The sequence below is a fragment of the Cydia fagiglandana genome, chromosome 19, assembly GCF_963556715.1.
Source record: "Cydia fagiglandana chromosome 19, ilCydFagi1.1, whole genome shotgun sequence".
Taxonomy (NCBI): Eukaryota; Metazoa; Arthropoda; class Insecta; order Lepidoptera; family Tortricidae; genus Cydia; species Cydia fagiglandana.
This window is the reverse complement of record NC_085950.1, coordinates 13,648,385-13,665,139: the sequence shown is the minus strand read 5'-3', so window position 1 is coordinate 13,665,139 and position 16,755 is coordinate 13,648,385. Positions and strand designations below refer to the sequence as shown.

Sequence of the window (16,755 nt, the reverse complement as noted above, 5' to 3'; positions counted from 1 at the left end):
AGTCCCATGAAAGAATTTTTCAGCTTGTCCGTCTGTGAACCCTGTTCGATGTCAAAAAGTAGTCCCCAGACATAGGAATCCGCGGGGCAAGTTGTGAGTTAAGACTTTATGTTTGTGCACTTATGGTACGAATTACTGGTAATGTCTGGTAGTCCCTTTAGAAGATTCTGTTTATCTTGTGTTTCTTAGCTGGTAACTGATAGTTGTGTTATTATGTGCAGACTGTCGATGTGGTTGGACGACATGGAGAAGCAGATCCAGATGCTGGCCATGCCGGCGCTGCGCCCCGAGCAGATCGCGCAGCAGCAGGACAAGAACGAGGTATGTTCACTATTTACACACACCGTTATGGATGGTAGAACGCCAAGATGACCTTCTTCCAGCAAGCTCCTCCCAATGCTCTCGATGGCGCAAGCGCTCGGATGCCGTTTGAGCACGCAGGTGCTGACCACCGTGCTTCCGCTTACCCACTGCCAACACAGAGTAGAGGACAGCTTTAGGCAAGCGGTGGTCATCCATTCGAAGGACGTGCCCACACCATCCGAGCTGCCGCTGCATTAGTATGGCTTCCATGCCATACATTCCGGAACGACGCAGGACCTCGGAGTTGGAGTTATACACACTTACACAGACAATCTTAAATGAAGCATAGCAAAACGAAGGATTTTATACTGAGGGAGATCCCTGGGGAAATGGGAAATGGGCGTTTCTAAGAAGAAGAAATAGTGAAGGTTCCGGTTGTAACTGTATATTGTATTATACAGATGCTGCAACAGTCGATCCTGGGTCACAAGCCGCTGGTGGACAAGCTGGTGAAGACGGGCGAGGCGCTGGCGCGGCTGGTGGGCGAGGAGGACGCCGCGCGGGTGCAGGACGTGGTGGAGGCGGACTGCGAGCGCTACAACGCGCTGCGCGCCGAGCTGCGCACCAGGCAGCAGGCGCTCGAACAGGTACAACACCATACAGTTCACTAACTATTTATACCCCCTTTGCGAAATAAGTTATTTCTCTGCACCAGTATAACATCACTAAATGCGGTTGTTGGCCGGTTGAAGTATTTTACACATGGCGCCAGCCAGCCGGTCTTTCTGCTAATCCCTAGAATTGTGTCAAATTGTTGTTTTTTGATTTTGTAATTATACGAATATGGCCTAGATGCCAGCCCTTTAAGCCGAATTTCATAGAAGAAATCTATAGAAAGGGAAAAGCTATGAGGGCGCCATCTAGGCAAATCCATGACAGTTGCCAATCTCATTATTCGGTCTCACTCACTGCTCCGGGTTGACAATACTGCAGGGGGATAGGAGAGATAGAAGGAAAACTTGTAATGCATTAAAGAGCGACAACGTAACACGGGACATTCCACTGTCAAATGGTTTCGTTAAGTCAGAATTCTATTCTACTTTTCATTTTCCAGCTGAAGACATCCATTGCTGCTTTCAATAAAAGGATAAACCCGGAACCTTGTATTAACTGCTCGATTTGTTTTGACAGGCACTGCAAGAGTCATCGCAGTTCTCAGACAAGCTAGAGGGCATGCTGCGCGCGCTGGCCGGCACTCAGGACCAACTGCAACGCGCCGAGCCCGTGTCCGCGCACCCGCCCAAGATAGAGTCAGTATTCACTTTCTACGTCCACACTTTACACCGTGAATTAAGTTAAAACCTGCTCAATTCTTACTTCAGATGTGGCTATTATTTTAATAAGATGCAATACTTATCTTAGGGTGGTATTCCACCTGTCCAATTTCTATGTCCAATGTGTATTTAGTCTCACATTTTTCTTAATGAGTGCGTGAGACGCAATGATATTGGACCAATATATTAGACAAATGGAATACCACCCTAAGCCCGATTGACGACTTAGCACGTCGGAAATAAAAGCTAACTTATAGTTTTATTTTTTTGGTACATGGTACGCAACTCCAAAAGTTTAACGAATGCTTCTACAGAGCTTTAAAATATAGAAAAGATATATAAATTCTGTCGCACATCGACTCTGTGCAGAAAGAGAAGAAGCGTAGAATGTATGGGCTCCCTTACACTCCACGACACTTCTCTTTCTGCACAGACTCTAAGGAATTGGATCATATGTTAGGGCGAAATTTAACGTAAATGTAACTTTTCAGAGACCAAATCGAGGAGAACAACGCCTTGATCGAAGACCTGGAGAAGCGTACCGAGGCGTACAACGCGGTGCAGCGCGCCGCCTCCGACGTCATCAGCAAGGCTAACAAGAGCGACCCCGCCGTGCGCGACATCCGCAACAAACTCGACAAGCTGCACAAGTGAGTGCCACCTTCTCAAATACTCTGAGTTTAGAGCCAGACGAGAGCTAATAGATTCACTGCCAAGGACACGTGTGTTCATTTTGTACTGGAAACGGGTCGCGCGGCACCGAAAGTGTTAAATGTTGTCATTTAACAATCGTCTGCCTCTTAAATTCCATATCGATTATGCGAAATTGCCTTGAACAAACACTCCTACCCTTTGACGGTTTAGATTTAAAAAAATACACTATTCAAGCCTCATCGCCTCTTAAAAGTCCCAAAATTCTGCATAAGAAATAAAAATGATTGTAAGGTGGTCATATGGTCATTCCTGCCGTATAGGCACTTGACGTCGCATTTTCATGCCCGACTTACAAAACTGAGTAGTATTTCAAAACTTGCCAGGTTAAAATTTCACCAACGCTATAATATTTTTCAAACTCGATAGATAGGACCGACCACTGTCATTTCAATACAATTTTGAGGGATTTGGCGTTTTTATGTTATAAATTATACCTATGGAAATGACATGGCAGGTGTCTACCTTCCCTTCGAGTTTGAAAAATATTATAAAATCCCGTATCTTCCAGACTATGGGACGAGGTGCAGAAGGCGACGTCGGACCGCGGGCGCTCGCTGGACAGCGCGCTGGAGGTGGCGCGCAAGTTCTGGAAGCAGCTGGACGCGCTGATGGCCACGCTGGCCGAGCTGGAGGACACGCTCACCGCGCAGCCGCCGCCCGCCGCGCAGCCGCGCGCCATCCAGGCGCAGCAGGTCGCGCTGCAGGAGATCCGACACGAGATCGACCACACCAAGCCGGAGGTCAGTCCCCTAACCGAACCCTAACCTAAACCTATTTACCTTAAGCGCCACTTGCACCATCCCACTAACCCGGGGTCAACCGGTTAAACCGTTAACCCAGTGTCATATTGTACTTGGTACCATGGTTTAAGCGGGTTAACCCCGGATTAGTGAATGCTGCAAGTGGCCCTAAGAGGGAACTAATCACTGGTTTCATAGCAGTTGATAATAATTTGCCCGTATCCATAATTTTGATATTTCAAATCATGGGATTAGTTGTCAAGCGGACCCCAGGCTCCTATGTGAGCCGTGGCAAAATGCCGGGATAACGCGAGGAAGAAGGGGGGGGGATCCATAATTTTGATATTTGTGCTTGTTAGAAGGAGACAAAATTTGATAGAAGTTTCCTACATTTTAAGAATTAAGGGGAATAATTTGCCGGACAGAACGCCCTAGCCTAAATCCTTGAACGCAAAAAGTGCGGTATCGTTCTGTGATATTTTGATTTATGGGGAGGCATTTTGCAGAAAAATTATTGCTTGAAAACATACAGCAAAAATTCCTTAAAACTCACTTTTGGATGAAATAGCTGCCTAACAGATTAACCCTTCAGAGGGCATATAGCATTACAGTTGTTGGGATTTTAACTACATTCTCGCTGCGGGAATATGCTATTATACGAAGGCGTTAATATCATGTAACCTCACACCACTTCTAACATCTACGTCATACCCATGAGCTCCATCATCCGGCACATGGAGATGGTGGGAAAAGCTCTTGAGTAGTGGACTGATCTTTCCTAGGGGTAATTGTACAAAAAATCCCTGAGTCGGAAGTCTATCCACGAGGGCCCTAGAAAACGATAAGATAACATGTTTGTCATTATAGGTGGAGAAAGTCCGCAAGACGGGCTCGCACCTGATGTCGCTGTGCGGCGAGCCGGACAAACCCGAGGTGAAGAAGCACATGGAGGACCTGGACAGCGCGTGGGACAACGTCACCGCGCTCTACGCGCGCCGCGAGGAGAACCTTATCGACGCCATGGAGAAGGCCATGGAGTTCCATGACACGCTGCAGGTATGTCAGATTATACATTGCAATGAACTATGCTTGCATTCTTATCGCCTGTCACCATGCCAGTCGCGTTCTAACAAATATGTAAGTGCGAAAGTGACGGGCGATGAAAATACGACCATGCTGCCACTGCAGAATAGAGTTTCAAATGAACTTCCTCAGAAAGGAAAATAACAGGTTTCCAAAGGAGGCCGTTTTATCTCTTACGCTTGCAAATTAGAACATTGTTGGAGCTTTTCATGTCGTCATTTGTCGTCCATGTTTTACCGAGGACGTATTCTATATTGAAGTTCTAAATCGTGGAGCTTGAGCTTAAACTTCTTCAATTTTTCAATCAAAAAGTCGAGTCTGATAGTTTAATAATAATCAGAATATACTGTGTTACTTTTCTCATTCGTCGGTCTACTAAACCTAATATAATTTACTCATCAATATATATATGTCCTCAGAATCTGCAAGAATTCCTGGACAAGGCAGAAGACAAGTTCTCCCGCATGGGGGCGCTCGGGTCCGACATCGACGCCGTCAAGAGGCAGATCTCGCAGCTGGCCGCGTTCAAGCAGGAGGTCGACCCGCACATGGTGAAGGTCGAGGCCCTCAACAGGTGAGATCCTACCGACTGCGCCAGTATTGCAAATTCTTTATATGAATTATGAAACTTAATGGATAGCATGATTATTATGATTTTTTGTATAAACTCATGTCAATAGTATCCGCTCCGTGCACGACTGACGCGCGTGAATTGGGTTTGGGACGTATTGCTTATTTGATCCACAATCAACTTCGCACATAGCCAATTTTATATATTTAAAACAAAATTACCAATAAAACATAATCATAATGGAGCAAGTAATCAACTACAAAATTTGTAGGGTTTACAAATTTTCAGGACTTTTAGAAACTTCTTAAAAAATCATGGTATTTGTTTTGTTTCACAAAGTTTTGAAAGGGTGTGTTCAATTGGGGCTTGTGGTTTATACAAAAAATCGTTTTTCAAGGAAAGATCGTGCAAGAATTAAAGGTTATTTTTTATTCTGGTGAAGGGTTACTTCGAAACTCAACTCTCCCCTTATTTTCTAAGACTGTGTTTATAACATTGTTATAATTGTTAAATGTTTATCGATTTCCCCTGTCTGCTTAGTGTTTTTTTTTATATAGCCTCAGTGTATAGCCCAATAACTGATTCATGATACTTACAGAGGTTATTAAATTGTGTGAAATAACTGAACCTCCTCCAAATGTTAATATTTAATTGTGTATTTTTCTATGCGACCCTTTCCTACGGATTGACACCGACCTGACAAAAAATAGGAGTTTGATGAGGCAAGAATAAAAAAAAGTTTTGTGTGTGCCTGTTTTGTAGACTAACAGTAGAATAAGTTACAGGACAAACTTTGTGTGTGTTGCAAGATCATTTATTTCTATTGATTTGTCTTGTAATTTTAAATTAGTACACCTTTTTAATGATACTAACATATTCTTAGAGTTTTAGTGGTTGTATTTATCTTTTTTTTCGCAACGTGTGATCGTCGCTTTTACTTTCAGTTATATTCCCTCCTTCACAATTGTGTAGCTTGAGGCTTTCTAGATTTTTATGTCGATAATTGAAATGAATGTTTTTATGGACAGTTTTACCATGCTACGTCCTACATAATACGTCCGCTTTTCCCAAATTATTTTAGTCTCATTTTATTACGCTGAAAGGTAAACGACCTTTCAATATTATCGACATAAAACTTAGCTAACACGTTCACTGCTCCAATCTGAATTGTTAACCTTAAGGCTTTGTAATACAGGCTTGCCGTGACCCATATACGGGGCACAGACAGTGAACGTGTTAAAAACAAATCCCAACACCTTTGTTAATCGACATAAATGTAACAGGCAAGCTCAGGAGCTAACAGAGCGCACGTCATCCGAGCAAGCGGCCGCCATCAAGCAGCCCCTGACCGAGGTGAACGCGCGCTGGTCGGCGCTGCTGCGCGGCATGGTGGAGCGCCAGCAGCAGCTGGAGCGCGCGCTGCTGCGGCTCGGGCAGCTGCAGCACGCGCTGCAGGAGCTGCTCGCCTGGATCAACCACACCAGCGACACGCTCGACACGCTCAAGCCGGTAAGATTCATTTACACAAATGTAACAGACAAGCTCAAGAGCTAACGGAGCGCACGTCATCCGAGCAAGCGGCCGCCATCAAGCAGCCTCTGACGGAGGTGAATACGCGCTGGTCGGCGCTGCTGCGCGGCATGGTGGAGCGCCAGCAGCAGCTGGAGCGCGCGCTGCTGCGGCTCGGGCAGCTGCAGCACGCGCTGCAGGAACTGCTCGCCTGGATCAACCACACCAGCGACACGCTCGACACGCTCAAGCCGGTCAGTTTAACTTTAGGTCTAGTTAGGTGAAGATAAGAAAGGTTAGCCGACATCAACGAATTAATTTTACCACCTAAGACCCAGACCTTCTTTAATTTAAGTATAGTTCAAAATTCGATTAGAATTTGTCATTTTAAAATAAATCGGGACTTAGGAGCCTTCCGTCTACCAGAATTACAATAACAGGGTCCATTTATACAACTTTACAAATCTATATAACCAAAAACACCACACACTCGCTAGACCAATGGGTCTAGGGGGTATCAAAAGCTGTTTTACACCATAACACTAATAAAATGCTGAATTGAATTATCCCGCTTATTGACGGTTAAGTTTAGCTTCAAATAGTCAACCTAGGCTAAAATAAAGCCGGTAGCTGAACCGGTTATTGTGAACTCTAAGAGGGAAACTTACTAGATTTGTTTAGAATAGGTATGTGACTAAATTAAACATTCGACAGGTGGCCGGAGACCCTCAGATCCTGGAGGTGGAGCTGGCCAAGCTGAAGGTGCTGGTGAACGACATCGCGGCGCACCAGGCCTCCGTGGACACGCTCAACGACGCGGGCGCGCAGATCGTGCAGCAGGGTACGGGTATGTGCCACGCGCTTGCGCTATCATTCATTATACATCTCTTGATGGCTATCAGTTGTTATTCTATCGAATCTATGGTTTTATAATCGTCGGGTGACAAGCAAAAGTCACTAACTAACACCATTGAAATTATTGGACAACGAACCGTGTTACAAGCGTAATAAAGTACATTGTTCCTTTAATTTTTTGATAGTATTTAGTGACTTTTGCTTGTCACCCGATGATATATTTGACCTCACAAAATATGAGGAAATAATTTTACTAAACTTTCACCCGATACCAATCGGGTGTAGAGTGGAAACGAACTAGAAAAAAAGCTCAAAACAATTGTACAGTCGACGTCAAAGATATATGTACTGTTTTGCACCTTACTCCTTTGTAATAAGGCGAAAAATGTAAACATATCTTTGACGTCCGCTGTGATATAAACCTGATAGCTATCTATCAAAATAATACTTAAAGATGGTATTCCACCTATCCAATTTCTTTGTCCAATATGCATTACGTCATTTACGTCTCACTCTCTTATTAGACAAGGTGTGAGACGCAAATAAACATTGGGCCAAGAAATTGGACAGGTGGAGTACCACCCTTATATACATTTTCGCCGTTTTATCCCCTAGAGTCCCAGGGATCTAAAGATAGCCAGAAAATGGTGTAAAAAATCAAATTTAGAATTAAATTTACTGCCATTGCTGATCCGTTGTCGCGTCGTAGGACTCGAGGGGTTAAGTTGTTAATTTTGTCATTTGGTTCATATATGTATGTACATCTTCAGGTTCCATTTCTTCATTTTGTCTTCTTTTGAGCCTAATATAACATGGTAAAGATATCTTCTACAGAGCTCTGAAATGGAAATAAATTTGTATTCTACGATTTAACTTAATCCATTCAACTAAATAAACAAATTAAAACTAAACTAAACCTATCTTAATCTATGGGGTCTAAATTATAACTACAAATATCTTAATTTTCAGCAATATCATTGTGTTAGATATGATACCCTCCATTAATATTACAATTACAATCACCATAATCAATCAGTCACGTCATTTTCAAAATTCAAAATCAAATTCAACTTCAAACATGCTATTGGCTCTAATGCTTCAGCTTCCGTGTTTGTCCGTGTGTGTGTTCAAATGTTGTAGGTACCTAATCTGTCAAATCTGTATTTTTCTCACATTTTCCTGTAACGCTTGTACAGTCAAAGAATTTAACTTCTACCCGTTTTTTTACTATGCCACAATGACAAAAGTATGAGGTCTCTAGCGACTTTTATATTGATTGTCACTGTGACAAGGTACGAAATGGTTCGGAAATTAAATTCTTTGACTATACGATTTAACTAAATACCTAATATATCACCTAAAGATAGACTTAAATAGACCATAGTCTAGAGTAGTTAAATTTAATGTAAACCCAATGGTGTAAACACCACTTTAATTTAGGACCCAAAAAGAACTTTGTGGCAGTTACATATTCTCTTCCTTTCCTATATGTTGTCAAAGCTGTCAAGTACAATACAACTTCAACGGTGACGACTGACGGAACTTATGGCCGAAACGCATATCGTCGGGTGACAAGCAAAAGTCACTAACACCATTAAAATTATTGGACAATAAACCGTGTTACAAGTGTAATAATAGTACATTATTGTCGAGGCTCGGAAGTAGCTACTTGCAGGCTGAGGATTCGTTTTAAACGGACGACCTTGGGAGTCCGTTTAATTGAATCCGAAGCCAGCAAGTAGCCTTCCAGCCGAGTCATATATAGTGCTTTTCTCAAAAATGGTGCAAGAAATATAAATATTATAGAAATATTTTACAAAAGCAACGTTCTTACATACATATTTTGACAGAAAAAAACCCTTGCCGCCCTTTTATTTTTTTATAAAAAAATAGAAGTGTATTTTTCTGCCAAAAATACGCCAACCTATTTGAGACATCTAAATAGTCGCGGTACTATTCATCTGTTTGGCTGTTTAATGGGCCTGTGCCTTCATTTGATATGGTAATTTCAACTTTTAAAAAGTTTGGAACTCGACAAATAATGGAATTTGTATGCAACATTGCAGTCCCAAAATCGAGACTGCAATGTTTTTAACTTTTTAATTTTTGTCTGACCATAAACTACGCGCTTCGCGACCAATTTTTTAGACGGCAAAGTCGACTTTGCCGTCCATTTTTGAGAAAAGTGCATTGTTACTTAATTTTTTTGATAGTACTTAGTAACTTTTGCTTGTCATCCGACGATATATTAGACATACATTTATTTCCGTCTACGTTGAGTTCTAGAGAATGCCATTAGGCACTTGGCTATCACTACACCTTATAAAACAAAATCCCCGCCGCATCTGTCTGTTTGTGCGTATGTATGTTCCCGATAAACTCAAAAACTACTGGACGTATTTTCATGCGGTTTTCACCTATCAATAGAGTGATTTTTGAGGAAGGTTTAAGTGTGTAATTTGTGAAGGTTTTGTGTAACTCCTGCGAAGCCGGGACATGTCGCTAGTTTGTAATAAGTAGGGATACTTATTATAAAAGTGTTATGTGCAGGCACCGACGAGGCGAGCGAGACGGCGGAGAAGCTGAACACCCTCAACAGGAAATGGCGCGAGCTGCAGCAGAAGGCGCGAGACCGCCAATCCGAGCTCGAAGACGCGCTCAGGGAAGCACAGAGGTAAGTTGACTATGCCTTCCTTGTATGAAAACTTCTCTTGTTCAATTTAGGTACATATGTATAGTTCGTTTTTTTTAGCATTAGAAATAAGGTAAACAATCTTGATGTGTCTTTTAATTGAAAAACACATTTTAAAAATAAGTTATGACAAATATGTAACAATTATGAATCTAATACGATCATTTATATTCTTCTGCTTTCATAAGTTGATATTTAAAAAACGGTTTTTCAATTAAAAGACAGGTCAAGATCGCTTACCTTCTTGCAAGTTCTTTCTAATGCTAAAAAAACGAACATTAGTGCATAATTGTTTTTCATAGTATTTTCTCGGAAGCGTTCGTATTTGTCATGCTACTTCAGTCAACCTCTGTACTTTTTGTACCGAGACTGACTGAAATAGCAAGACACGTTCGTATGTTTCCGTGAATGATGATGGAAAATAATTATGCACTAGATCTGTACAACTTAAAGATGGCATCACGTTAAAGATGTCTTACTCAATTCTGCTGTAGTTGGGACATATAGCGCTTGCTTATATAACAGTGCGGTGTAGTGTATTATCGCAGTGAATGTTTGTATCCGTTTTTGGTTAATTCACTCATGACTGGGGACTCATGGGGAATAGGGATATTTTTCCTGAGACATCTCGCTACTGTTTGACTCTATTTGACAGCTACCAACTGTCAGATAAGTAATGTTTCCTATGCTCGCTATGTCGTGCACGTAGCGAATATACCGTCTGACTCCACTTTTGTTTCAGCTTCAACGCGGAGATCGGCGACCTGCTGTCTTGGCTGTCGGAGGTGGACGGCGTCATCGCCGCCTCCAAGCCCGTCGGCGGTCTGCCCGAGACCGCCTCGGAACAGCTCGAGAGGTTCATGGTAAGATCGCCACTAATATTGTGGCTAAAGATGGTATTCCACCTGTCCAATGTGATAAAGAAATTGGATAGGTGGAATACCATCTTAAGATAGGTACTGCATGAGTTTGCGAGTCCAAGCTTTGGATATCAGTAATTCTAAGTTGTAACCTGATTTGAGCTACAAGAGCGCAACAACCGCCTTTAGCTTCTTTTTCCAAGGTTTTTCTTTAAGGGGTTATGTTGGGGATCTATGCCAGGGAGTCTTAATTAAGAGGAGACTTAAAATTGATTTAAAATTTGCTGTATTATGATACGTTAATAACTCACTTTACACTAAATTGTTCAATTACAGACGTATTTATAACCTTTGTATCTATGTGACTAATTATATCACATCATATCAACAGGAGGTGTACAACGAGATCGAAGCCAACCGTCCGAAGGTGGAGGCGGTACTGCAGCAGGGCCAGGAGTACCTGCGTCGACAGGAGAAGCCCAACCCCTCCAGCCAACTGCATCAAAACCTCAAGAACCTCAAGTCGCGATGGGACAATATCACTGCCAGGTAAATAGTGAATACCGACACCAACGGATTAAGGATAGGATCCGTGTTGCCACAAGGAAATGTAACAGGCAATTCCACCAACTATAAAACGTGCATGAACTACCAATTTCCATAGCCTCATACATTGGTTTTTACCTACTGGTCCCTGGTATCACCATTTAATGGTCCGCGAATTTAGAATAGAACTATCGAGGCTTCCAAACATGGTACTCCTTGCCATAAATACATTTTATTAAAAGGTCCCTGACAGGTTAAGAAACACTGAACGCTGCTTTGATTTATTTACTGCCTAATACAATGTTAGAGGTAGTGAACAAGCATTGAAACAGAAATGAATTCTAAGTCTAAGTATTATATGTACAGAGCATCGGACAAGAAGATCAAGCTGGAGATCGCGCTGAAGGAGGCGACGGAGTTCCATGACGCGCTGCAGGCCTTCGTCGACTGGCTCACCGGCGCCGAGAAGACCCTCTCCTCCGCCAAGCCCGTGTCCAGGGTTATGGAGACCTTGCTAGGTGGGTATTAACCTTTTGGACGTCAATGACCGATATATCCGCACCGCAGGTTCAACGCCAAAGACCGATTAATCGGTCACAGACCACATAGCAAGATAGACCTACGTGCATATGCATAAAGTTCAATTTCAGTTTTGACACTTCAGTGACGTGGCGTCCTCGTAACAGCTTTTGTGTAGGCACGGCGTCGAAAAGGTTAATAAAGATTATCGTCATATATGTTGAATTTCGTTGAATAAGTTCTTCATACAAACACTAGAAGTTTTCTGTAGGCGGTCACTATGCTTTCTTACAAGCTCTAATGGTACAATCACACTGGATCATTCGTAGCATGAATACAGCCTAACATGAAGCCTGGCAACTTCATGCTTTGATCGATGACGAGCAGCTTTTAACACTTTCTATTTACTAGTACTTTAGGGCCAGTTGCAATAACCACAATCGACAGATCCACCATTACACTGATTTAAACTTTCACGATTATTTAACATTATGAAACTACACAACGGGACTTAATCGCGTATTTAAGTTTTAAGATTTACCTCCGACGTTTCGAGGACGGCGTTGTCCCCGTGGTCTCGGAGAAGACTGGCTTAAGTTGACATCAACATCTAGCCGCGCGAGTTTTTCGAACTACCCGCACTTGGTCTTGTTTATCAGTTTGAACGTTTTGCGCACTAGGGATGTCACTCTGTCGACACACAACACTAACGATTCGATATAAGTCCCGTTGTGTAGTTTCATAATATAAGATTCACCATTACTCAACAAAATTAGTAAGTAAATATATTTTATTGCACCACAAAGAAAAATACAATAACAGATTTACAATGTAAATAAAGGTAGTAACAGGCGGTCTTATCGCTTAGGAGACTTCTCATACAATAAAATTTAGCGAACATTTTGACGGCGACAGACAGTTGTGCAATTGACCCTTAAAGAAACGGGATTAAGATTCATTTTTCTCCAACAGTTCAAATCGAGGAGCACAAATCGTTCCAAAAGGAAGTGGCGACGCACCGCGAGACGATGCTGCACCTGGACAAGAAGGGCACGCACCTGAAGTACTTCAGCCAGAAGCAGGACGTGATCCTGATCAAGAACCTGCTGGTCTCCGTGCAGCACCGCTGGGAGCGCGTCGTGGCCAAGTGCGCCGAGCGCACGAGAGCGCTCGACCACGGCGTCAAGGAGGCCAAGGAGTTCAGCGACATGTGGTCCGTACCCTTGCCTTTTATAACAACTTAGCTACTAAAAAAAACCGGACAAGTGCGAGTTGGACTCGCCCACCGAGGGTACCGTACTTTTTAGTATTTGTTGTTATAGCGGCAACAGAAATACATCATATGTGAAAATTTCAACTTTCTAGCTATCACGGGTCGTGAGATACCGCCTGGTGACAGATGGACGGACGGACAGCGGAGTCTTAGTAATGGGGTCCCGTTTTACCCTTTGGGTACGGACCCCTAAAAATTGATAACAAAACTTCCGTGAACAGTCTATAGGTTGTCAGTAAAGCTTACGAAAAGGATTTCTTAAATCCTGCGAAAAAAATTACTAAAAGTGAACTCCAGCCTATCTAAGAACTAATTCGCTAATGATATTACGACCGGTCTGGACTAGGGGGTAGTGACCTTGCCTGTGAAGCCGACGGTCCTGGGTTCGAATACCAGGTAAGGGCATTTATTTGTGTGATGAACACAAATATTTGTTTCTGGGTCATGGGTGTTTTATATGTATATAAGTATGTATTTATCTATATACGTATATATATCGTCGCCTTGCACCCATAGTACAAGCTTTGCTTAGTTTGGGGCTAGTAAGGTTGATCTGTGTAAGATGTCCCCTAATATTTATTTTATTCATGAAGTACATCCTAGAATGAATGCTGTCCCCACAGTCCAGTGTAATTTTGGGCAAAACCCTCATCATGAATGATTTATTTTTATGTTTTCTAAGTTTATTATATTGTCCCTTAAATACCTACCGGAGACGTATGTTTATTGCTATTGTGTTTTCATAGGAACAACCTGATGAACTGGCTCAACGATACCGAGAAACAGCTAGACGAACTCAACTCGGAGACCACCGTCAACGACCCGGAGAAGATCAAACAGAGGTAAGAATGTCCATCTATTATAGAATCTTCTTCATCATTACTCGTTTCGCTGAAGAATTAGGATCTATACTCTAAGGCGGCAAAATGAAAAACATTATTTCGCGCCTATTTCTACTGACAAGGAGGTAGTCTTTTTTTCTAAATGTAGGTAAAACCAGAATTGTTTAATCAGGAACCTAATTGTTATACGTAATTCCAGGCAAAATGTACCTAAATACGTTTTGATAAATTATAAAATTGCTAGTTTTCAAGTTTCCACGTATATTTGATATTCCGTATCCCTCAGACTGTCGAAGCACCGCGAGTTCCAAAAGGCGCTGGCGGGCAAGCAGCCCGTGTACGACCAGACGCAGAAGGTCGGCAAGACGCTCAAGGACAAGGCGCCCAAGACCGACGAGCCGACATTACGAACCATGCTCCAAGATCTCAAGACCAAGTGGACCACCGTCTGCTCGAAGGCCGTCGACCGGTGAGTTTCAACAACCAATATGTACATATGTAAATTTATTTAGTATAGTCACAGTTTTTGGTAGGACAACCCTGACTGACTCCGTAAGGATGTATCTGTGTTCAACGTAAACGTATCTTGCTCGTTTCTGTTTGTTTTATTTTCAATTAATGCTCTGGTTTCCTAGGATAGCGGTGCCGCCATATAGCGGCCGTCTCCATACAAATACTACGACATCAATATTTAGCCGTATTATTTAGTATGGAGACGGCCGCTATATGACGGCACCGCTATCCTAGGAAAACCGATCTTTAGTGTAGTCGGAGTAAATTTTTATCAACAATATTTCACCGTATGTGCTCCTCGGGCTGAGATATTAAGAATTTCTCAATGACAATTTATTTTGATCCATATTGAAAAGAAATCAAGTCTCCAGTTTTATTACACCATGCCATTTGAAACCTTTTTAACGTTGATATACCCCAACAGACAACGCAAGCTGGAAGAAGCGCTGTTATACTCGGGACAGTTCAAGGACGCGATGTCCGCGCTGCTGGAGTGGCTGAAGAAGCAGCAGACCAAGCTGGCGGCCGACTCGCCCGTGCACGGAGACCTAGACACCGTCATGGCGCTCATTGAACAGCACAAGGTAATCTTTGACTATCTATATGTTGGGAATCGTGGCCGTATCATTCTAGGGAGAATACATTAAATCCTCCGACGAATATATCTTTACAAGGACAATATTTGTACTGTGCCATATGTTTTGTGGACACTGAATGGTAAACTTCTCATAACCAGGGTTACTGCATAATGTATAAAGTCTTACAGCGCCATCTACAGCAGCTGTCAAATTAGGGGCACGAATTTGTCTTACACTTTACGTTCTGACAGAGACCTTGTGACGGCATACCTACTGTATTATGTATTAACAAACAACATTTGCAACATATAAACGTTTAAAGAAATAATAGATGATAAATTATGGCTCCAAAAAATTGCTCATTATTAAATCCGAACGAAACCAATATATAAGAGCAAATAATTAAATTTTATTTATTTTCCAGCAATTCGAGGAAGATTTCCACTCTCGCGAACAACAAATGCAGTCTGTACTGAAGACCGGCAAAGATCTGGAAGCCACGGTAAGCCAATCCATATTTACTGTTATGTAATATATTACATACATCCATATTTACTGTTTTGTAATATTACCTCCAATAATCATAGCCTAAAAAATACTTATGGCAGTAGCAAAGAGCTGAAGACCAATCTAATCATAATTATATCACATCAAAATAAACCTTAATATTAATCATCTTGGTTTTATCAGGTGCCGCGCGAAGACGCAATCGGCATCCGTCAACAGTGCAGCGAGCTGAAGCAGGCTTGGGACTCCGTCAAAAGCTTAAGCGAGAAGAAAGCGCACCGACTTGAATCTGCGCTCAAGGAGGTATGACACAAAAGCACAAATTATGCACAAGAAGTCTTTTTTATCTTTTTTTATCTAAAATATATTTAGACTGTGGTCGGCCACGCTAAGTTTGCAGGGACTTGACAGTGACAATGTAGGCATACGGCATAGAAGCACTATACTTAACATATCAGGTACCTGACATGAAAATTTTGCATGGTCGGACTCAACATTTAATTGCAATATTTGGTCTACATGGCATTAAAGCTCTCTACGTGTGGGGGCCCATTTCTCGAACGATATTAGTCTAATATTATTAGTGTGTTGCCATGCATGGCAACCCATACGATTTGACAGTTCGTGGACTAATAATACTAATACCTATAATATCATTCGAGAAATGGGCCCTTGGATCTATATCCCCACGCAAGCCTATCAAAAGACCGGGATTTATAGGTCCTTGAAATCCAAAATGGTGTTTTTTTCTCAGGCTGAAAAACTGCACAAATCCGTGAACATGCTCCTCGAATGGCTCTCCGACGCCGAGACCAAGCTGCGCTTCTCCGGACAACTGCCGGAAGGCGACCAGGAGACCCAACAGCAGTTACGAGACCACGAGAGGTTCATCCGCGAACTGAAGGAGAAGAAGCGCGACAAGGACGACACCATCACGCTGGCCCAGTCTATCTTGGGCAAGGCGCATCCTGACGCGGTGAACGTCATCAAACACTGGATCACCATCATACAGAGCCGGTGGGATGAGGTCAGTTCATACTACGAGTATATGTACTAGAACATAAATTTTGAAGTCAAAACTTCTTTAGCGTCGCTGTGCACTTTTTGTGATGGGGATGTTAAACTCGCGACAGGTCACGTGACCGTAAGATTCGTAAGATGGACACGTGACCTGATCGAAAAACTGTTACAATGTCATTGAGTTTTCACTTCTGCCGGCACTCCCGGAGTGCAACCCGTTTTGTTTTAATTCTTTCACCTTGGCATAAATTAGTATTTATTGCATTTCACTGCTAATCTTGTATGTCCTTTAATTA

At 42.4% G+C, this 16,755-nt stretch overlaps 1 protein-coding gene across 1 annotated transcript in view; it reads left to right on the top strand.

Moving 5' to 3' along the window:
* LOC134674231 (microtubule-actin cross-linking factor 1) overlaps nucleotides 1-16,755 on the top strand; it is a 312,488-nt gene that overhangs the window by 274,434 nt on the left and 21,299 nt on the right. Inside the window, exons 69-88 of the mRNA XM_063532291.1 lie at nucleotides 222-321; nucleotides 765-950; nucleotides 1,495-1,613; nucleotides 2,129-2,287; nucleotides 2,860-3,091; nucleotides 3,959-4,147; nucleotides 4,594-4,748; nucleotides 6,029-6,254; nucleotides 6,969-7,101; nucleotides 9,660-9,783; nucleotides 10,544-10,664; nucleotides 11,053-11,210; nucleotides 11,574-11,725; nucleotides 12,699-12,939; nucleotides 13,746-13,841; nucleotides 14,128-14,310; nucleotides 14,779-14,938; nucleotides 15,357-15,434; nucleotides 15,623-15,742; nucleotides 16,194-16,466. Of these exons, the coding sequence (XP_063388361.1) occupies nucleotides 222-321; nucleotides 765-950; nucleotides 1,495-1,613; nucleotides 2,129-2,287; nucleotides 2,860-3,091; nucleotides 3,959-4,147; nucleotides 4,594-4,748; nucleotides 6,029-6,254; nucleotides 6,969-7,101; nucleotides 9,660-9,783; nucleotides 10,544-10,664; nucleotides 11,053-11,210; nucleotides 11,574-11,725; nucleotides 12,699-12,939; nucleotides 13,746-13,841; nucleotides 14,128-14,310; nucleotides 14,779-14,938; nucleotides 15,357-15,434; nucleotides 15,623-15,742; nucleotides 16,194-16,466 (3,205 nt within the window). The remainder of the gene's footprint in view (nucleotides 1-221; nucleotides 322-764; nucleotides 951-1,494; nucleotides 1,614-2,128; nucleotides 2,288-2,859; nucleotides 3,092-3,958; nucleotides 4,148-4,593; nucleotides 4,749-6,028; nucleotides 6,255-6,968; nucleotides 7,102-9,659; nucleotides 9,784-10,543; nucleotides 10,665-11,052; nucleotides 11,211-11,573; nucleotides 11,726-12,698; nucleotides 12,940-13,745; nucleotides 13,842-14,127; nucleotides 14,311-14,778; nucleotides 14,939-15,356; nucleotides 15,435-15,622; nucleotides 15,743-16,193; nucleotides 16,467-16,755) is intronic.